General features: G+C 38.6%; 1 protein-coding gene across 11 annotated transcripts in view; it reads right to left on the bottom strand.

Moving 5' to 3' along the window:
- Positions 1–22,877, bottom strand: part of fbrsl1 (fibrosin-like 1) — a 322,499-nt gene extending 299,622 nt beyond the window's left edge. For all 11 annotated transcript variants that reach the window (XM_030143070.1, XM_030143058.1, XM_030143064.1 and 8 more), the window contains exon 1: positions 21,640–22,877. In XM_030143070.1, the coding sequence (XP_029998930.1) occupies positions 21,640–21,945 (306 nt within the window). In that variant the 5' untranslated portion in view covers positions 21,946–22,877. The remainder of the gene's footprint in view (positions 1–21,639) is intronic.
- Between the last annotated feature and the right edge of the window lie 1,204 nt (positions 22,878–24,081).

Here is a 24,081-nt window from a genome sequence, read left to right as displayed (position 1 = left end):
CATTTGTGCTGTTACAATCTTCCAGAAACTGTGGTTGCTCTGATCCAACATTTGGAGAGAATTAGTGATAAAACAGTTTCATTTGGAGAAATGAGATGGTACGCTAAAGGAGGAGCTCTTCTATTAAACAAATGCAGTTTAAAAGCTTCCCATGATAAATTATTAAATATAAATTTTCTTTAGGTTTGGTTTGGCATCTTCTACTACACATACTTTCTTCCCACAGGCTGTCACCACATTAAACTGCAAAAAGCATTAACTCTGGTTTTTCCTCCTGTTCAACCATTCCTCAGTGTATCCTCAAATCACCTCCTTTAATGTGCAATAATTCTACAAATGTGAAATTATGTGCAATAAGTCATGCAGCAATCTTCTGTTCTGCAATAACAATGCAACATTTAACTATTAATCAAACATATAATTGCACAATTTTTATATAGATTTGGTTCACAGATATACATACTGTTTACATAGGCTATGACTACTGTTAACACTGTTCACATAAGTGCTGTTAATATTGTTAATAATGTTCATAGGTATACATACTGTCACATAATGTTAATACTGTAAATTTGCATCTTTTGATACTGTCCATTTTATTTTGATTCTATTTAGCTCTATTCTTATGTTACTTGAAAAAATTATATTCTATTTTACTATCTTATTTTTAGTTTTGTAATTTTATACTCACTCAATTCTTATTCTTGTAGCACTGGTTTTTGTTAATATTGTTGCACTGACTGAAGTAGCACTTCTACGTTCATTGTACACATAATGACAGAGGCTATTCTTTTCTATTCTATTCTATTCTATTCTAATCTAATCTAATCTAATCTATTCTATCATACACTACTATACCATAGCTACTAATCTACTTGGCTTCCACTCTCCTAAGTGGTTTTACTAGACAGTAAAGATGAATGTACATGTGAAATGTCAATAGTAGCATCAGAGGAACTGTGCTAGAAAGTGATAGAATTCAACACTGAAAAGCTTTTAAATAATCTTATTTGGCAGCGTAACAGCAAAGGCCGAGTTCTGCGAACATAGAGAAAGGAGAAATGGAATGTAAATAATACTTGCTGATTTGTTGATGCGTGAAGAAAAACACAAGAGGGTAATAAAAAACAAAGAGAAAGAGGTGCAACTAAAAGATCTGAAATGAAATCTAACCCAGTTTCAGTCTGCTCACTCACACAGCGGTGCCTTGCAGGTTAAATAACCATAGCCAGCAATTCTAACAGGTTAGTTTTGTAAGTGTGTGCGTGTCTTTCTCCCTCTATCTTTTCACCCTCACTTTCCTCAGCTCTGACAAGCGTTCACTTGTACTGGTTTTAAACAGCAACACCATTGTGCCTCTGACAGCAAACAATGCCTGCTGTTGAACCAGCACCCAAAACCACACATTAGCTCTTTGCCTTTTTGTCTGCAGTGGATTCTTGTCATAGACCTGGTCACAAGGCCAGTAAGTAGTTCGACTGGTTAATGACAGATCTTGCTATGCCATAATGCCACGTGGATACTGTAGTATGGTGCTGAAATCAAGGTATAATACACCTGAAAGGTCAATAAATTATATGTCTCACTGCCTTTTAAATCATAATACAATATGTCTGTTTTAATGGTACGCCAATAAGTTCCAAAGCAATGTATGGGGATGCCTTTAATCGTAAATAAAGCACTTCAGGGAGGCATGCTGCACCTTTATGTGAATCCACAGCAGTATATCTTTATTCAACGACAGTACAGACACAACTGAGTCTGCCCTTGGTTTTAACATTCCTGCCTGCAGCTATAGAGCCTAGCAGAGGCCTCCAGAGGTATGTGACCCTCAGATACATTTATAGGCTTCAGAACTGATAAAGGCAATGCCACAGGCTAACAAATGACTGGCATCTAGAAGAAGGAAAGGCTGGTTCTCCCAGTCTGGCTGACACATCATTCAACAGACCCAGAACAAAGATGTGATGAGGAGATGTGAGAGCGATGCACAAATGAAGACAGTTTTTTCATTATCGTTTGATTAAAAAAAAAAAAAATTGATATCAAACAATACAGAGGCGAAGTTAAAGGTATTCAAATGTGAGATTAATATTTCAACTATGACACTGTGTTTCATATCCTCCTCTGCACAGAACTGATATTGAATATGACAGCTTTGTTGCTCTCTGACAGATTGAAGACTGGCTTCATAACTTTATGACTGACTGAATGTTGACCAACACGGTGACTGATTGACAGGCTGACTTGTTCGCTCGCCAACTGATCATCTGACTTACCGATTAATGATTAATGACGGACAGATTAACGGGTTGCTCTGTTCTGTTCCGGGCAGCGCACACTCAAACCCATCACCCCTTTAGTGTAGCCTGTCATTGTGTGTAGCCATTTTCCACCTCTTGCATTATTGTGCAAATTGAAACGCCGAGGAGAGCCATTTACACACACAGACCTAGCAGGGTGTGTGTGGTAGAAAGGAGGGCGGTTGCCTCCATCTCCCTCTCAGTCTTGGCAGGCGAGAAGGGGAAATATGATTATCCAGTGGGGGAATTGTTTCATCAACACCTGGAGCAGATAAATGAAAATAGGAGGATTTATGTACTGAGAACAAGCTTACCTCTGCTGCCAGGAAGCAATTAAGCAGGAAGCTGGAATACTAACCCCCCCAATTCCTGCTTTCTTGCTGCTTTGGAACTCTCTACCTCCTCTATTGTCTTTGTCTTTATGTGTCTGAGCGCAGTGGCCTGCCTCACACTGGTGGCACATTTGGAGAAATGATTGCAAGCCTTGGGGAAGACCATCGTTCCCACAAAGTGTCTCATTAACAGCTGATAGCAAAGTGTCTCTGAAGAGTTGAGATCTCATTTGACTCTGTTTGTGGGAGAAGCAATGGACACTTACCTCCTCCATATCTATACATACTTATTACAGCACATTCTGCTATAACCTCTGATTTAATCATCAGTATGAGGTGTGAAATCTCAATAAATATCTTGCTACCATATGGAAGTTAAAGGGTCTTCATTTATATTTAAACTGTAATATAATTGTTGCAAAAACTGTCATGTATCTCAGTTTTTAATATCTTGTGCAGACGGTGGACAAGAGTTTTATTTGAGGATTAGAATTAGCTGTCCATTTGCCACATGAAAGAAAACTGTACATCTGCCATTTAAAAAGGCTTCTATTCCCTCATCCTACATAGTTATTGGAAGGTTTAATGTACACAATTAAACGGAAAACTCATATATTCCACAAGATATGGAATTTATTTCTCAATTTTTGAGAATCAAGGCCTGATATCTCATTATCATAACTTACAAAGTGAGACCATACACCCCCACCCAACCCTTTTTTTTTTATTATTATTATTTCTAGATGATGTTTGATTATGTACCAGACATACAAAAAAGGATGTTGACAAGTGTTCAACTCCCTATCGAGCAAAAATGGAGCAAAATAAATTGTGGAAGCACTACAGCTTAATGTATATGAAAATATGGATGTGTTTGTCTACTTTATATAGAGATTGTGAAAATATTGTAATAATGTTGGTCAAAAATGATGCAAAAAGTCTGACAAAGCCTCCACGAATCAGAAAACTTGAGGAAAACTTAATTTGGTTGAATATTGCCTGTATTTTATGAGGTGAAAATTATGAATCTCTTATCATGGATTGGGATTTTACTTCAAAGATTTTCATATGAGTCTTTTGCTCCAGTCCTTCATAGATATTAAATACAGATAGATGGAGAAACTGTTTATTCTAAGGACATGATGATTAGAGGTTCTCTAAAAAGTCATCAGATTTTCGAGACTTAAGTAATTAAAATAATAATGTTATTGGTTTTGGTTTGAATAGAAGTCTTTTTTTTTTTTAACACGTCTTTATTGAATTTTTAAAACATGACATATTTTTTCTGACATGAATTGGTAACATTGTGTGGGTCTCCCCTGAGCATAAAGCCCCAAAAGGAAGGACATCATTCCCACAAAGTGTCGCATTAACAGCTGATAGCAAAGTGTCTCTGAAGAGTTGGGATCTCATTTGACTCTGTTTGTGGGAGAAGCAATGGACACTTACCTCCTCCATATCTATACATACTTATTACAGCACATTCTGCTATAACCTCTGATTTAATCATCAGTATGAGGTGTGAAATCTCAATAAATATCTTGCTACCATATGGAAGTTAAAGGGTCTTCATTTATATTTAAACTGTAATATAATTGTTGCAAAAACTGTCATGTATCTCAGTTTTTAATATCTTGTGCAGACGGTGGACAAGAGTTTTATTTGAGGATTAGAATTAGCTGTCCATGTGCCACATGAAAGAAAACTGTACATCTGCCATTTAAAAAGGCTTCTATTCCCTCATCCTACATAGTTATTGGAAGGTTTAATGTACACAATTAAACGGAAAACTCATATATTCCACAAGATATGGAATTTATTTCTCAATTTTTGAGAATCAAGGCCTGATATCTCATTATCATAACTTACAAAGTGAGACCATACACCCCCACCCAACCCTTTATTTTTATTATTATTATTTCTAGATGATGTTTGATTATGTACCAGACATACAAAAAAGGATGTTGACAAGTGTTCAACTCACTATCGAGCAAAAATGGAGCAAAATAAATTGTGGAAGCACTACAGCTTAATGTATATGAAAATATGGATGTGTTTGTCTACTTTATATAGAGATTGTGAAAATATTGTAATAATGTTGGTCAAAAATGATGCAAAAAGTCTGACAAAGCCTCCACGAATCAGAAAACTTGAGGAAAACTTAATTTGGTTGAATATTGCCTGTATTTTATGAGGTGAAAATTATGAATCTCATATCATGGATTGGGATTTTACCTCAAAGATTTTCATATGAGTCTTTTGCTCCAGTCCTACATAAATATTAAATACAGAAAGACAGAGAAACTGTTTATTCTAAGGACATGATGATTAGAGCTTCTCTAAAAAGTCATCAGATTTTCAAGACTTAAGTAATTAAAATAATAATGTTATTGGTTTTGGTTTGAATAGAAGTCTTTTTTTAACACATATCTTTATTGAATTTTTAAAACATTACATATTTTTTCTGACATGAATTGGTTACATTGTGTGGGTCTCCCCTGAGCATAAAGCCCCAAAAGGAAGGACATCATTCCCACAAAGTGTCTCATTAACAGCTGATAACAAAGTGTCTCTAAAGAGTTGGGATATCATTTGACTCTGTTTGTGGGAGAAGAAATGGACGTTTGCCTCCTTACAGCACATTCTGCTATAACCTCTGATTTAATCATCAGTATGAGGTGTGAAATCTCAATAAATATCTTGCTACCATATGGAAGTTAAAGGGTCTTCATTTATATTTAAACTGTAATATAATTGTTGCAAAAACTGTCATGTATCTCAGTTTTTAATATCTTGTGCAGACGGTGGACAAGAGTTTTATTTGAGGATTAGAATTAGCTGTCCATTTGCCACATGAAAGAAAACTGTACATCTGCCATTTAAAAAGGCTTCTATTCCCTCATCCTACATAGTAATTGGAAGGTTTAATGTACACAATTAAACGGAAAACTCATATCTGGTTTGATTTGATTTGATTTAATTTAGTGATGTATTATCCCGAACATGCAATGAAATTCAACATATATGCAAACAAGCAAACATAAACAATAATACAAATATCAACAATCATAACAACCTTCGACAGAAGAACAGCACAAAAGTTCCATTTACGTGCCCAAAAAGGGGTGGGAAGAAGTGCACCTTATTTAATCCCACCCCCTCTCCATAAAATATAATTAATAATATATATATTAAAAATAAAAGAGTAATGTGAAAGGAAGAGGGTCTTTTTACATTACTCTTTTATATTTATATATCTGTTGTCTCACACACACACTCATTCATCCATATACACATACATACGTACATACATTTATACACATACCCATTACATACAAGTACACATACACGCATACAAATACACATATAATCTTTTACCGATGCATTTCTTAATAAATAAATAAATAAATAAATAATAAATAACTCAAAGAAAGAAATATATACAAAAACAGTGAACATATGGTAACTACTAATAACCCTCATCCCTATATCTTGTGAAAAACATTCTCTTATAAGTTTTTTTTTAATTGGTTTATGTTTGAACATTCCACAAGATATGGACTTTATTTCTCAAATTTTTAGAATCAAGGCCTGATATCTCATCATCAAAACTTACAAACTGAGACCACCCCTCCCCCCTGTTTTTAAAAATTATTTTTTTATGTGTCAGACATACAAAAATGAATGTTGACAAGTATTCAAGTCACTATTAGTTATATTGTCTGTCAATTTTTTTTTATTTACTTATATTGCTGTTTCAAAATTCATAGGTGGTCCAGGGGAGGGGGCTTGTGGTTTTTGGGGGTTTATGCTCAGGGGAGACCCACACAATGTTACCAATTCATGTCAGAAAACATATGTAATGTGTTAAAAATTCAATAAAGATTTGTGTTAAAAAAAAAAAAAAAGACTTCTATTCGAACCAAAACCAATAACATTATTATTTTAATTACTTAAGTCTTAAAAACGTGGTGACTTTTAGAGAAGCTCCAATCGTCATGTCCTTAGAATAGACAGTTTCTCTGTCTACCTGTATTTAATATCAATGTAGGACTGGTGCAAAAGGCTCATATGAAAATCTTCAAGGTAAAATCCCAATCCATGATAAGAGATTCATAATTTTCACCTCATAAAATACAGGCAATATTCAACCAAATTAAGTTTTCCTCAAGTTTTCTCCAATTCGTGAAGGCTTTGACAGACTTTTTGCATCATTCTTGACCAACATTATTACAATATTTTCACAGTCTCTACATAAAATAGACAAACACATCCACATTTTCATATACATTAAGCTGAAGTGCTTCCACAATTTATTTTGCTTCATAATGAACCAATACTGTTTTCACACTAGTCTAACTCATAATCAAAAGCAGCAAAACAACACATTACACAAGCCCTGCAAGTTAATGCAGAATGAAACTGAACACTTAGTGAAGATTCAGACTGAAATAAACTCATTAGCCTAGCAACCTGCGCTAATGACGGTAATACTACAAACCCATAAGGATCTTAGTGCAAGGTTAGTGTAACGCTCTGCAGATTACCGTGATTACACTGATAAACAGGCTATTTAAAAGGAATGTTAGCTGAGTAGGAACATTTTAACAGCACTGTTATCTTCTTTTAATGACATGATCTGAACAATCCCTCTGAAAAGTATACTTTTGCCCATAAAGTGGAAAATCATTTTGTTTTCCGATATATTCCTCTTTTTTATTCCTATTTATACACATCAGTAATCACCTTTGACCTCCCAGTCACACTTTATCTATCAAGAATACATCACAATGTCACAATCATTTTATGACAAGAAGTAAAAATAGTTTATCATCGTCAATCATATGTCAAATTCAGATCAATCATAATCTAACATTGTGCCATAGCCCAGCCCTGTAGGAATAATATGCTTCTACAAAAACACATACACACATCCAAGGCAGAGATTAATATGCTCATACAAAATCATGTTAATCTGCTAGATTGGATCAGGTGGTTCACTGTTATTTTTACTATACCTTAACCCATAAAGACCCAGTGGTACTTTTATGGCAGTTCCAATATAAATCTCTCTCTATTTTAAACATTTCTTAAGTGATTTATTACCATATGTTATGCTATTGTGCTCTGTATTCGTATTTTTAAGTGAAAATCAGGTATTTTCCTATATTTAATTTACTCATCATGTAGATGTTCATAAAAGCTCAGATTAAAGTTGAGGGTTATTATATCAGAAACAGAGAAAACTGAAGAAAAAGTGACTTTTTCAGTAAACATATTAATAACTAAATATAAACCAAATGTCTCCGTCCACTGTCATTGATCCAGCTCCATGGGTTTTACTGGTGAATCAATGTTGTTAAAGATGACTTTGTTTCCATGTTCACTATGAAACCTCTGAACATCCAAATGGGTCATGTCTGATGACCATGAAAAGATGATGAAGCTTATTTTACACCAATTATTTACATAGGATTAGTGGATTGACAAGTATTAAACATTTACATTGGTAGATGCTTTTGGTCGCCAGTGAATGTTTGGGTCTTTATGGGATAATATACCATACCATATTAGGTTAATTGCTTACGGTAAAGTTCCCATAGGTGTAAATGTGAGAGTGACTGGTAGTTCATCCCCTCCCGATCACCACCAAAATTTAATCATGTGTTCCTTGTGCCAGTACCAACATTTCCTGAAAATTTCATCAAAATCTATCCATAACTTTTTGAGTTATCTTGCTAACAGACAAACAAAAACAAACAAACAAACAGGCAAACCCCGATGAAAACATAACCTCCTTGACGGAGGTAAAAAATACCATACCATACCATACTCTACCGTACATTACAATGCTATGGGAACATGCATACATGTAGCCTATATAAGTATGAGTAGCACACATTGCCCACAAAACCAAATTATCCTCCTGGCTTCCTTTGAACCTGAATCAATCTCAGACATGGCTCCAACCTCAGCACTGATCTCCCTAGCCGATGCCAATGGGAAGGAGCCTTTTCACTTGACCAATTTCAATTTATGCTGTTGAAATTAAATTACGCGTAGTGGGTCTTTATTCAGAAAACCAGATAATACAGACAATAAATCCTGTATGCAACTGATGTGTTTTCATTCACTGCCAGCAATCACTAAAACGTCTCCATTAATAAATATCATAAACAGTATCTGTTTCAACAACAAATTTTCTACAGAATATATAATGTCTGCACTGACAAGTTCACATATATTATAATAGGAAATCTACTATTATAAAAAACACGTAGATCAGAACTGCTGAGACTAAGCTTTTTTGTCAATGTTAAACAATACTATTCCTTAATGGCTTTGTGTTCATTACATAATTTGCAATCAAAGAGACTGTGATATGACTGTGACCAGATTGTATGCATGTTTTAATTAAAGGCCTACCTACAAATCATTATATCACTGCAGCCAAGAATAGCGTGGTATTTGAACTACGCACGACTAAAGCAGCTGCTGTGCTCGGAGGCTGAGAGATGTGGAATGCAAACAGTGGCTTGGCAGAGTTCTGTTTATGTTCTCTCGCTCTCACACGCTGCCTGTTTTCTTTATTGACTCAACAACTGGCCTTGTGCTCAGGCTCTGTGTGTGTGTGCGTGCGTGTGTGTGTGTGTGTGTTTGTAATTTTGATCTTCTTCCACGCCTTGGGTAAATCTCTGTTGGCTCTAAAGTGCATGTCCTCGATTCAAAGTGGCCTCTCTGAAATGAACCACGTGGCCTGTTTGATAGAAGGGAGCATTTTACTGCATTTTAATCTAATGGTAAACAACCTGCAGATTAAAAAAAAGAAGGAATTTGTCACTGGATATACACTGGCCGGCCAAAAAAAAAAGTTGTGCATGCAATATTTGACTGCACCCCCTCTGGTTTTGATTACAGTAGACATTCACTGTGACATCTTTTTTGCCACATTATGCTTATGTAGTGTCACAATAAGGGTGTACTCAGACCTACTTCATTTGGTCCGTTCAAAGTGGACCAGAGTCCGTTTCCCCGTGAAGTCCAGACTTTTTTTTAGGTATGTATACAAACATACAAACTCTGATTTGCAGAGATGGGTAATCCCAGGTTCATCAAGTCAAAGTCCTGCCATGTAGTGGTTCTAACCTGTTCACTGAACAAGCACAACTCTTCATCCAGATAGATGGGATAATTAGTGGAATCACCTGTGTTAAGTGAACAGGTTGGAACTAGGGATGCAAATTATCAATTAATTCATTAATAATTAGCTGGTTGACCTTGTTGAACTATTAATTTGACAGTTGATAAGCAGTGATTTTCCTGTGAACCTGAATTTCTCTTTCAGTAGGGTCTATAACAATAAAAGCTAAATATTGTTTATATACTTCATGAAAAAAGCATGTTGTATTCCTTAATGACTGATTTATTGTACCATTGGCTACAGTAAAGACAATGACATTTACGTAGTATAACTAAATAAATTCTGCAGAGAAAAAAATAAAATAAATGGATCTGAAGAGGGGCAGTTTAGAAGAAAGGTTCACGCAGGGGATGGATCACAAGGAGCGGGGAGATGCCTTTTTGTGCTTTACGAGCCACTGTAGCGTCGTCATATGTTGTCTTCTTACTGCTAGCATGTTGTGGTTTAGGGCACACAGGGTGCGTCTGATTACAAGAAGCCGTCGAGTAGCATGCCTTCGCCAATGCAGAATGACATGTAAAACATTGACAAACTGGCTCCGAATGAGCTGTTCTTGACAGTTAACATTATTTTTGTAAATTTGTGTCTGTAAAAATAGAATACATATTCCAAAAACGATAACTGCACATAGGATTTCCATGTTTGCGTTCATCAACACTCGCCATCTCTGATTCACCCCACCCCCGACTTTTCAGTCCAATACCAGCGCAGTTTGTCACATGTGTGCTTCTGTTTATAAAATATGGTCCACTAGTAAAAAGTGCAATGAGAATATGATCCAACCCAAACTGAGAAAATAAAGTCCGCAGTCAACAAAAGACTTTCCAGGTGTGACGACACCCTAAGGTTCATAATATTTTTTCCATCCACAGTTGCATTTATTTTTTTTTATTTTTGATGAGGGAGAATCGGACAGCTGCATCAAGTCTTCATCACATCCCAAATTAGAGTCTGGCCTTTATGGAGGCTAATCCATGTGTGAAAATGGTGCCTCATTCTCCCTGAATTGGCATTGTCCAATCTTTATGACATTAAAGACATGAGAGGACACTTACTGCAGTCAGTTAAATAAACAGCCTGGACAAAAAAAAGTAACTGCCTGGATTTAACTAAGCAGGTAGTTCAGATGCTTCCATGGGTAAGTACTGCAGTGGTTCATAATGTTTCAGCTGGAACAGGTTATTTAACTCTAACTGATGCAGTAAGTTTCCCTTCATGTCTTTAATGTCAAAAAGGTCAAATGTCAAAATCAGGATCATCAGGCTTGTACAGAATGGTTCATGGAGAATGAGACATCATTTTCACACAAGGATTAGCCTCCTTAAAGTCCAGACTCTAATTTGGGATGTGATGAAGACTTGATGCAGCGGTCTGATTTTCAAAAATTAATGCAACTATAGATAGAAAAAATATTATGAACCTTATTGTGACACTACATGTGGCAAAAAAGATGTCACAGTGAATGTCTCCTGGAATCCAAACCAAAGGTGATCCAGTCAAATATTGCACATGCGACTATTTTTTGGTGCTGTATTTTTATGTGTGCAGTCAGAATAAGACCAAGGATGGAGTAGAGTACAGTAGAGTAGAGGAACTCCGACGACTCTTTTCTTGGAACATCTGTCAGTTACACCTCACTGTGGGTGACAGAGCTTGTCATGCCATTGCAGGTTTTTACTGCAGGGGCTGTGTTACATATGCCTTATTATACATCCCATTATATTTCAAACACATTCCCACTCTTCACGCTACTGAGCACACAGCTGCAACACTGACTTTTATAGAGTACCAAAGGATTTGGTTGAGGACAGTCACAGCCGGCAATAGGTCAAAAACCTGTAGAATAACTCATGTGTGAAATCTAGTTCCTAAACAAGAGCCTTGTCTTTTATACCTGCACATTGTGTTTAAATATATCATTTCTCCTGGATAAATACATAATACATAAATAAAGCATCCAGAAGGGTTTAGAGTTCCCCCAATGATTTAATCCTGGCATGGTCAGTAAAGTCGAAAACAGTATGTAGACCACAGATGTGATCTCCACTGAAACCCAAAGTAAAATCACTGCAATGCCCTCTACTTTAAATACCAACATAAATCTAATCGTTAAATGACAGGTTTCATTTTTTCACATCTGAATACGATACTCACATGCCATATTTACTGCATATTAAAAGAGTTATGGGTGACTATAATTATTTCTTCTCTAGATATTAGTGGAAAGACTACACTGTTGGGATTTGTGTAGGTTTATTACTCGCTGCGTTTTATGGGAGAAACAAATGTAACTGTAAATACTTACTGAGCTAGAACTGAAATTGCCTGGGGAAACACAAGCAGGGAAATTCATATTTAAAAAGGTAGTGGTTATAGATTGGTATTTGAGATTTGGGTATGTCAGACTGGTGAAGTCTTACATGAGCTTTACCTGCCTCTGGAAATAAATCTGTCCTTCATTTTTTTTTCTTTTTACAGTGCTCACTCTGACTGTATTTCTTCATGGACAGAACTGAACGGAGGGATAGACTTGGGAAATTGATGGTTATTTATTAGGTGAAGGTCATGATTTTCAGATCATTTATCATACTAAATCAATTTGATCATGCAGCTGTTCTATGTGTTCAATATATTTTACAATTTTTTGCAGGTGCCTGGTTGTGTTCCGCTCCTGGAGGCTCTGTGAACCAGTCATTTGATGAGAATGAGATGTATACATGACCCAAGACTGGACTCACTGTTACAGTAAGTAACACATTCTAGAGCAGGGGTGTCGAACCCATTTTAGTTCAGTTCACAATCTGATCTCAAACAGTAAAATAAACCAGTGAAATAATAAGATAATACCCTAGAAATAATGACAACTCCAAACTTTTCATCATGTAATTTTACCTCAAAAAGTAAAATTACATGATGAAAATGTTTATGTGGCACATGTGAAACAGTGCGACCCCATTTTGTGTTTGTTAAAATCTGTCCTTTTATTTAATTAGTTTTGTTTTACTAATGTTTACATTCATGCTGGAAAACAGAATACCTAACCTTATCCAGGGATAATTCTGTGAATTGTCATTGCACTAATGCTGTGTTCCAGGAAACCCCTCACTCGTGTTTTTCCAACTTTCTACCAGTGAAAATGCAGTGGAATGGCAGTCAAACCCGTGATTTCCCACCCGTGAACTCGTAATACATCGATGTACTCCCAGTTACAAGCTCTGACGTCACATAGCCCATGAAACAACAATGGTGGCTCCCATGGATGCAGTATTTATGTAAACTGTTCATTAAAACAAGGTATTGCTCTAACGTTATTTATCCACAAATGTTCTGCATAATCAGTCCAGTCCAGTTTCCTTTGGGGTACTAACCCTAACCCTAACCCTAACCCACACACACACACACAGATGCTCTGAGACCTTCCAGTATTATGATATAGATAATATTACTATTTTCTACATGTCCAAAGATCATTTCACTGGAATGACTTTTGCTCTAAGTAATAATAAAAACAGACAATTATGGACGGATGGAAATGGATTTATCACTGTCAAAAACAATGATAAATCCATTTCGCTTCACCTACAATGAAACATTAACAGACTCATCCACACTTACACCACCTGCCAAATAAAACCAATCAGATACCATGAGCACAATGTGGATTGGCGACAAGATTCTTCATTTCAGCAGAAAAATTGAGTGTGGCAGCTCAGCCCCGAGTTGTCAGGCAAATGTCATCTAGACAGTGAATGGAACAGAAGTGGCAATGAGAAAGAGAGAAATTCCACATTGCATAACCACCCTCTTATCTAAGCTCTATTATCTTGGCCATGGTTTGTTATATGGCTGCCAAAGTTATCACACAATACAGTGAAGCAACAGTCCTTACTTGGCTTTGCTCTCACCCACACATACACAAAAAAGCCTAAATGCTAGAAACACAATCAACATACTACCAAACAATGTGCCGTAATAAATTGCAGGCTAGCGTATCACCATATCTTATTTCAGACAGGGAGCTGAGTGCTGAGCAATTATTGTCAGCATCACTTGGCCTATAAAGACTATTCCCCTCAGAGCAGGTGTTTGTAGCGAGCGTCAGTAGCAGAAGAGCATGTCGACAACTGTTAACGCTAATTGCTTTCACACCAAGAGCGATCTATTAAGAAAACATGCAGCAAGACTCCACGCAATGTCACGACTGCATGAGTCATGCCTTTAAAAACAAGGCCCTCCTTAAAAACATGACTACATGGACTACAGCCTGGCATTCTGATGACTGATCACATGTGCGCTAACATTATGACACCTCAGAAGCATCCTTTGGTTAACTGCATTAGCAAAAATATCACACAAAAACAGCTTCCAAGAGATCTTATTTGGCAGTCTTTTTAACTAATATCTGAAGGTGCTGACTTTATTTTGTCTGGAATAAACTTAAACAGATTGTTTATTTAAGGTAACGAATATGTGTGAAATCGTGACAGCCATGTAGTTATCTGTGTGTGCATAAATCTTCAATAAACAACTTCATTGTTAAGTGGTATCATTGCTTTGAAAGAGCGCAGTGCACTGAAACGATTATTTTTTTCTCCAAATGCATACAACTCCGAAGCACCAGTCATCCATCTGGAAAGAATGACCTGTCTTCACATGCAAACACAATGTTGAAAAGGGATTCAAGTGATGTGAAAGCTGAAGCAAGGCCAGTCTTTCAGAGCTCTCGCTTTGCTTTCTGTCAGCCAAGGACATGGGTGAAAAGGAAAACAGTCATTACTTAATGAGCCACTTTAAGAGTGGCCTCTCTATTATGGTTCATTATTTTTATTGTAAATCCCTCACTGCCCTCATCTGCTTGTCATTCATTCAGAATTTCCACAGTTAAGTATAGCATTGTATATTAACCAAAATCACGGAACTGGAAAATACCCTATCTGAATGACAAATATGATTACTATGAAGTTATCTGCAAATTATTCCTTTTTCTCAAACTGCTAAAATGAAATGTCTTTTGTTAACAGTGTTTAATAACACGCATTAATCACGCAGTCGAGGAACCAGAGAGGGGTTATGAAAGGCAAGAAAGGGGGGGACAAATCAGCAGTGGATAATTACCGGGGAACCTTCGAACAGTGCGGCTCCTAATCCATCGCAGGCTCAGAGACAGCATCTTAATCACAGCATAATTACATCCTGTCATTCACTGCTATGAAAACACTGAGACAGGAAGATGGAAGACAACTCGGAACGACAACCAGGAAATGGATATATGTGCCTACAACAAGCTACCCACGCGTTTTTATGTGCCACTTAATATGTGTCAGCTATGTTGTACTGTCTGCACATTTCAGCAATTCTTTATGAGTTGCAGTGCCTGACAACAAAGAAGCTCTTATTCCGAGGTTTCACAGCCCTGGTTTATTCAGGCTGTGGAGTGATACCTCGAAATAGACGACTGTCAGTGCTTCAAAAAGAATTCAAGGCCGGGGTGCATTTATTCCACTATCCTCAACAATCTATACCAGTGCTGCAGGCTTCCAAAAAAAAAAAAAATTAAGCTCAGTACTGATGTAGCTACTTTTTAGCTGCTGACTTAAATGAGTCAGTCGCTGGCAAAGACTGTACTCTTTTTATGTCATCTTTGATCAGAGTTTATGATTTAAATCATAACTTGACTTCTTGCTCTTTATCCCAACCCCGCCCAATCTGGCCCACCGTGGCATTCAACAAGCCCATGCCTCTACTCCTCTTACTCAGAGAACGCTGTTATCCAAACCATAATGACTATAAAACTTACATTTTGTACCGCCAAAAAGTACATAATCTGAATTTTATGGCAGTCTAAAGCATAGTGCTGTTACATTTCTATACTCAATTAGGAACATGTTGAGAATTACAGGGCCAGTTTCTTTACTTTCTACGTCTCATTTGTAGGCAATTTTTAAAGCTGATGTTAGATTTTCATTATTAGAATAAGGGTGGTTTTGCTGTTTTATGGTTTGTTGTTTTATCTCTGCAAAGGAGTCAAATTAAAGACTAGTGTTTCCATGATTTAGAAATGTGAGTTTTTAGGATGTTATGTAATGTTATGTAACTTCACATAACATCAATATCTATTTTTGACTCACAGCCCTTTAAACCAGATTAATTTCTGGCCTGTCACGGGGAAGAATTTAGACACAGATTTTACCTGGATTTGTTTTCTGGCTTTGCTATCATCCAATAATCACAGTCTCTGAAAAATTTCAACCTCATCACCTGCTTTTTCTCTGCTGTCACTGTACTCTGATTTACCCCTCCACCCCCCCGATACCACCGATCTCTAGCTCCCTACAGGGATATCTGATTGGCTGCTATTTATAGGGCTATGTCCCTGGGAAATCTTTTTTATCAAATAAAGCTTTCGTTCACTTGTGGTGTCTTTTCTAATTTAATTTCGATTCAGGCAAACTTGTTGCTCAGCCCTTTGCTTTTACATCATGTAGGGTTTTAAGAGGTGAAACTCATTTCAGATTAAACAAAACCTCTCATAAAATATGTAAATACCATTATAATATCTTTCAGTCAAAGGTCCTGAGTTAACATTATATTTTATACAGTGCAGCATTCCAAAGCTCAAGGGCATGACATTTTCTATCACAGACGCAGCTGTAAACTGCCAATTTTTGCAGCTCTATTTAATATGAATACAGTAACTAATGAAAGTGAAGTATCTACTGCCTGCTCACCTTTGTGGAAGTGTGTTGTAGCTACAAAGGAGGCTGCAAAAGTGACTGCTTTGCTTATAGATCCACATTGACACACGTCCACAAAACACTAGAACCTTCCTTTGGTGGATATATTTAGGTCACTGGTCGATGGCTTGGACAGATGTACAGTGGAGGTTCAATCCTGTGTTTATGTGTTAGAGAGAAAGAGAGGGCTTGTGAATGTGACTATGCATTTATCAGCCATCCTGTCGCCTACAGTGTGTGACAGTTAGAGAGAGCTGGGGCCGGGGGACGTCCCACTGGCATTAAGAAACCTCTCTCCGTGGGATGCATCAGCCAATGAGCAGAGGAGCCTCGGGGGACTGCCTTGTTAATTAAAGCTGGAGTTGTTTGTCAGTGCCGGCATATGATGCACAGCACTATCACCGTCGGGGGAAAAAGAAAACACGAAAGCAAGATTGCTGCAACCCCTGCAACAAATCTGCTGTCTCACCATGGAAGCAAGACATCTTACTACAGCAATGACTGATGTAGCATCGAGTGTCAGTATCAGTTTGCACTGTGCTACTCAACCAGCTATCAGATAGTGTCCTGCAGAGGCACACGGCTGACCACAAGGCAAAAAATGGGCTTTTTAGACCTTGAATATGTGTGAAATTGAACATGCTGTTTCATTTCTCTTACACTCAAGAAGCTCAGATGGTGATTATGTGGTTTTTCTGTGCATGTTCAGCCAAAACTGGCAAAGTCCAGCAATGACATTGATCAAAATGTCATTTGAAGGAGAAGCACTCCTGAGTATTCATTGTATTAATGACTTGCAATAAATAACACATTGTAAGTGTTCTCTATCAAGAAACTTGCTAGCAATTGTGACAGGAATTGGAATGGGCGAAAAGTGCTCCAAGTATTCATTTGAGCAACAAAAAACACAATTTTTTTCTTATTTGAGCTCAGTTTGAGACCTTTATCTTGATGAAAAACAAAGTCATACTTGTAACTGTAGTGTTGCTGGCTTAGACCCACACACCAGCTGGGAAAATACGGATGGAGAAGTGAAGCACCAACTCACAGCTTCCCTAACAACTACTGTCAAGATCCCCTAAGGCAGAGAACTTAATTCCCCCATATTGCGCTGCTGAAGCTGCTCAGACGCCAACTGCAGATGATGATTAGTAAAACCATGTTAAAAAAACAGTGTAAAACAGGGCTATGCAGAAAAAGAGCAAACACACTTATCAAATCTTCCTTGTACATATAAACACACACACACTTGAGAGCTCATCAAAAGCTTCACTGTGAAAAAAGCATTTTTGCTCGATTGCCTGGCCCTTTGGCTTCATGCTCTTGACACCGTGGTAATATCACTAAATCAACTAAACCTAAAACCCCATTAGAGTGAATTTAGAAACTCATGCTGCGTAACGAAAAACCCAAACAAATCTGTAAATTCATGTTAAAGCAGATGAACAGAAGGATTGTGGATTAACGAGAGGGGATTTGCCACTCCAACGTCACTCACAGAGCAAATGGAGCAAATCAAACATCTTATTAATACTGTGACAGATGGATAATTGTGTCATTTTATTATCTGCTCTCTTGTTCAATACCCACAGGGAGGCTACTGGAGGGGTTTAAGCCACAGCGGGTAATGTTTTTTTCTTGTTTTTTTTCTTGTTTTTTTTCTTGTTGGGCTGTCAGGTGTAAACCCTCTATGCCTAGGAAATCAACTTTTAAGCATCAGAGAAAAGGATTTACTCTTAATTGTTACAATTCCACAATGGATTTCTGACTTGTATCATATCAAATCTTGCTTTCTTTCTTTCTCAATTCATGCAGGATGATTTATTTGTTCACTTCAAGAAATATGAAACCACCCATGGACATTGAAGGTTTTCTCTTTCTGTTCCAAAAACCCACATTAGCAAAAGTGACTGTGCTGACTCTTCCTGAATCATCACTGAATCATCTATAGCCTCGTTGAAATCACGATGAGGTGTCTATGATAAAGCAGGATGGCTGTGTTTGTGCAGTTGATTTGCACAGGTAAGTAAACCAGCTTTCTTATGAGAAACATGGGGATTCAAAGCAAATAAACACACCATAATCAAATGCGGCCACTGCTGCAAATTGCTTTCAGCTGTAATGAAACAGGTTATGAGAGAGACGAGACCACAGTACAGCCTGAGCCTTCATCAAGGGAGCTTGATCCTATCAGAGCAGAGCTGGAATATCAACAACAAGCGAGTGTGTTTAGAGTCAAAGTGCTGTGGGAGAATACCATAACCTCAGGCTCTTACGAGCAGCAGATGTTCACAAGCTACACATGAAAATAGGACAATCAAATGACGGTGACAGTCACCCAAAGGTGACATGAAATTTATTAAAGATGTTCATCCTGAAATGCTTTGGGGTTACATGGAGTTTAAGAGAAACAATATAGTGTAAATACTGGTATGTTGGCCATGTGGGCCCAGTGATCACCGGGACGATGGGGTATCAGTGTTAGCAGAATGCTAATGAGACAATACTGAGACTGTATGGCCTGACATACATACAACCATGCTGGCTATTAGTCATTTCTGAGGTCAAGAGGGCCACACATTTCCTCGACTAGAGGGGTTTCAACTTATCGGAGCATGATGCAATAGGTCAGAGCTATTCCCCGGCCAAACGCTGCTGTGTCCTCCTAATAATTGATGGGCAATTAGCACAGGTAGCATAGGTCATGAGTTCCACTCAAGCATACAATAATTGGTGAAAGCATGAGTCGTGACGGATCAGGAGACATTTACACTGAGTAAATTACATTCTCTTGCCTAAAGCTGTGATGACATTACCAACTGTGATGCAACTTGAAGGGTATGAGATTACTGTTGTCATTTAAAGAGAGCAGTTTATAAATGTAGCATATAATACTCTGCTTAGTTCATTCACCGCAAACGGAGAAATTAAGGGACAAAGCACAAAAAAGTGTTCACAGCCCCTTGCGTAATTGTACCAGATCCACCGACATCATTTAATAAGCACAGTCCATTTGCATGCAAATCACACCAATTACCAACAAGTAGCTGGCGTGTGAGTATCATTTCACATAGAGTAGTATCATGCCTGATTTACTTAATACTGAAACATAAGCTTCAATGTGAAGTACATCGTTTTCTCCGAGTTCATTCAGCAACATGGATTTAGCACTTAACCACGAAAATCATTACAACGTGTGAATTATCTAACAAAAACTGGATAATTATTTACCCTCATTTCCCTTAAAAACACAAAGAGGCAGCGGTTTTATTATGACAAAACACCCAGAGAGCAAACACTTAAAAGCTGCAACCTACATTACTGCAAAAACTACCAACACATGGACACCTTATTAAATAATACCACCAAACACTGGAGCATTAAACCAACATGAAAATATTCCTAGATGAATATTTGCCATGTAAAAAAGTACTTTGCTGTTTTGATATCATCAGTCGCCCACAGGCAGCAGCTGTCATAAGTGGCAGCACATAGGGCATAAATACTTAGACATCATAACACATTGCAATCATGCAAATCATGTAAAATGGGCACTGCTGCACATATTTTATGCACATTTGATAATGAGTTTATCTAAGGGGATCGCTGCTGCAGTCAATTTATCATGCTTTATGGTGTTAGCACTGTTTTTCAGCATATAAGGTCTCATACTTTAAATCTACAAGCCATTATTCTATATTTATTTCTGTTTGTGTGCAGTGTCTATAATCCTTTTTGCATTTAATATAATGCAATAAAAGTTAATTGTGGTTAAGGGTCATGAACATTCACTTTCCACTGACACCCCTCCCCTTATCCATCCCCTGTCTGCTTTCACACCATCCCTAAGCACCATGACGGACCGGGCCAAATGGAATAGCAATATAATTACTGCTGACCCGAACAGGTTAAACTTGTTAACAGAGGGGGTTGGTGTGTGTGTGGGGGGGCAAATGGATCATCATCTTAAAGTGAGTGAAGCCAACAAAAGAAGCTGGGACACTGTTTCATGCAGTTATTTTTGAGTAAATGTGCATTCTACCCTTATATTACACTGACTAAGCACTATGTAGGAGGCAGGAGTCAATCACGGCTGATTAATACCGTGGCTAAGCCTTACATGGGAGGTTGTCACTGAAATGAGGTGGCCTCTGGTGTGATCCATGGGCTTTCAAATGAGGTCATCATCTTAAAATACAGACCTCAGTGGATATGTAATATGTTAGCAATGTTTATTAAAGCTGCTATATTTCAACTTGAGTAAAGCTTCTATTCCTGGAATGAGCCATGGAATAATGTCAGTCAGCCTGAAGCCCCACGGGGAAGCGGTGTTTTATTTGTCATTTGGGACATAATGAGATAAAAGAGATTAGAGGATGTCACTAGAGAACCCCCTTTCCTCCTGGAATCGTTCTTCTCAACATCACACGGCAATGACCGGAGCAGAGTTATCAGCACATGGGGGTATGGACTGTGACAGATGACTGGAGCAATGAGCAGTTTATTAAAGAGCCAAATGTCAAGAGTTCAGCTCCAACTCAGAGGAGGAATATCCAGCAGCCTGTTGGAGGAGAACCTGTTTTGTTTTCCTTCACCAAAACAAACGCTGGTAATGATCAACAGCTTTGAACTTGGGATATTCAGTAAATGCAAGTTATAACTGCAGCAGCTGTCAAACACTGACACTTCAAACAGACTCGGATTTACCTGATGGACCAGGTAGACCACTAAGGTAACAGCCCATGATTAAAAATTGATCTGTACAGTTGTCAAGTGCTCTGTGTAGCACTGATCAAACCTTGGATTGATAAGACATCAGGATGTGGGAAGTGAACCTCTGATCTACACTTTCAGATGATTAGAAGAGGCATCCTGATCCAGACTCTAATTGGCATCATCTCAAGTAAATCACAGACAAATTACTAGCTGGTGGGTAAGTAGGGGGGCCCTCAAGGATCCACACTTTGGGAAGCACTCCACTGATGAAGAATGCAGCACACACACACACACACACACACACACACATAGGGACAAACCAATGGACAGGTAATGATCCAGTTCCTCCTTACCTCCAGACGGTCCAGGCTGATGAAACTGGCAATAGCAAATCCATCAATGATATCCTCCTCCTGCGAACTGGACTCCCTTCTCTTCCTCCGGGGGGGACGCGAGGCTCTGGCGGAGGCTGCGGGGTGCGGCGCCTTTTTACCGGGTAGGGAGGCGGCGTCCCTCCCCGGACTGTGTCCCTCCCTGTCGGAGCAGGAGGAGTTGGGGTCGGGGCTGCGGGCTTCTCTGCTCCCTGCCTCCCTCAACCTCCGCACCCTCTCCCGCTTGGACCTCGGGCATCTCCGACCCTGCTTCAATTTGCCATCCATGTTGTCAAACACAGCTCGCGGTGTCAAAATAAATACAAATCCAACTCCACGCTCGCGCTCGGCTAAATGGTCGCTGCGGCGCGTGATGACAAATAACACACACTGGACTGTGAATGGTAGAGCTGCGCTAGCACGCGAAGATAGGGCAGCGTGTGCGCGTGTGTGTGTGCGCGCGTGTGTGTAAATAACACCGCAAATATAGCCTTATAACACTCAGTGACCTTGAGTACAAACCTCCCCAATCTCCATTACGATAAGCAAATGTTCAAGTATCCCACACGGGCGATAGACACAGAAAGCAAAGCGACGCGGATCCACACGTTATTTTTGTCACGAATCTGCACTATGTCGACGCGGTATCCGTCAAAGCAGGTGCAAAACAGTGAAATAGTTAAAATCCACGCATTACACACGCTTTGTAACTTTTGTTGCATCGGAATAATAAGAGCCGATAAAGCCTAAGCTCGCTGCATACCGCAGACAGCGCAGAGAAACCATGTCGCTGCCCGTTGTTGTTTTCCACCACCCCAATCCATGATCCAAGGCTGTCAAATAAAGAGCTCGGATAGTATCCGTCCGAAACGGAACGCCAGGCGAACAAGTACGTATCGATCGTGGCTTCTTCGGATGTGTGAATAATCCGGTACGCGTTGACTTTTAAGCCATATTCCTCTCTGCGCTTTAAAGGATCCCAAGTCTGAGAGCTACTTATGCGCAATATTTCCTAAATGATCCGAACCGTCCGAATAAGACAAACCATCCAGTGAGTGATCAAACTCCACAAGGCGATGAAGCGGTCTATTCCAGTTGAGATAATGTGGAGTTTCCTCTAAATCCACTCCAGTCCGTCCCCTGGTTGCTCAGTTGCTCAGTGGCTCATGGTATTTTCTATTCACATAATAAGGCTTTGATAAGTGTCCTTAAAGCGACAGGAGTGATTAAAATCCCCTCCTCCTCCTCCCCCCCCACCCCCCTCATTCCCTTCATCCGAAATTAAGAGACAGTCAAGCTTCAGAGAACCCACATAACTGACGTATTTCCGCCACTTCTGGCCTACAATTTACCATAGGAAGGAAGCTGGTGCAAAAAAAAAAAAGAAAAAAAAAAGGATGGGGGGGCGGGTGGGGGGGGTTCTCTCGCACTGTTGGGCACACTTTGTCACACAAGGCACTATTTTTGTCTGTATGTCTATCTGCCAAAACTGATGCCACATCATGTGTTTCCCACTGACTTGTGTGCTGTCACTGTTAAAAATGCAGTGGGCACACACACTCACACACATATACACACTTCAATACACACAAAAGCACCATCTATCAGCTTTTTTGACAACTTCACCTTTCTTGACCACCTCTCTGCACTCTGTTGGCTCCCCAGGAAAGTGGAAAGTGACATTTTGCTGTCAGATTAGCATCACGTTAGTCTATATTGGTCACAATACTTACCTAACCTGTGTCCCAGCTGTCCCAGTCTGCAGCGCCAAGGGGATGGGCGCTTCCTGGGGTCCTCCTGGGAATTCTGGGTAATTCTCTGCCAAGTACAACATGGTTTCATTTCTTGGTGATTTCAATCCCTTCAATCACCTGAAATGAGGACAATGATAATTATACACTGTTGCCTCTAAAGTTGGAATAATTTTGTTTTCCTCTATTTATTCCCATTTATACACATCATTAATCACCTTTGATCAGGGGTAATGATTACATACACTTCATCTATCAAGAATAAATCACATTATCATAATCATTTCATTGGAAGGTAAAAAATATCTTATTCCAGCTAACAGTGTTGAATCACTGCATTGTGTAACAATTACTCCAGTCAAATGTGTTACATCCATGCTTCCATTACCACTCCACCTTCACTGATAAAAACACTTTTTTCACCTCTGCTTAACCCATAAAGACCCACATGTCCACTGGCAACCAAAATCATCTACCGATCCAAACGGTTTAATACCTGTTGATCCACTAATCCTGTCAATACATGTTAATAATTGGTGTAAAATACAGTTTGTCGTCTTTTCATGGTCATTAGATATGACCCATTTGGACGTTCAGAGGCTCCATAGTTACCGTGGAAACACCATCATCTCCTACAACATTAATTCACCAGCTGGATCAATGACAGTGGATG

The sequence above is a fragment of the Sphaeramia orbicularis genome, chromosome 9 (assembly GCF_902148855.1).
Source record: "Sphaeramia orbicularis chromosome 9, fSphaOr1.1, whole genome shotgun sequence".
NCBI lineage: Eukaryota > Metazoa > Chordata > Actinopteri > Kurtiformes > Apogonidae > Sphaeramia > Sphaeramia orbicularis.
Note: the sequence above shows the minus strand (reverse complement) of the source record. Positions and strands in the feature narration are given on the sequence as shown.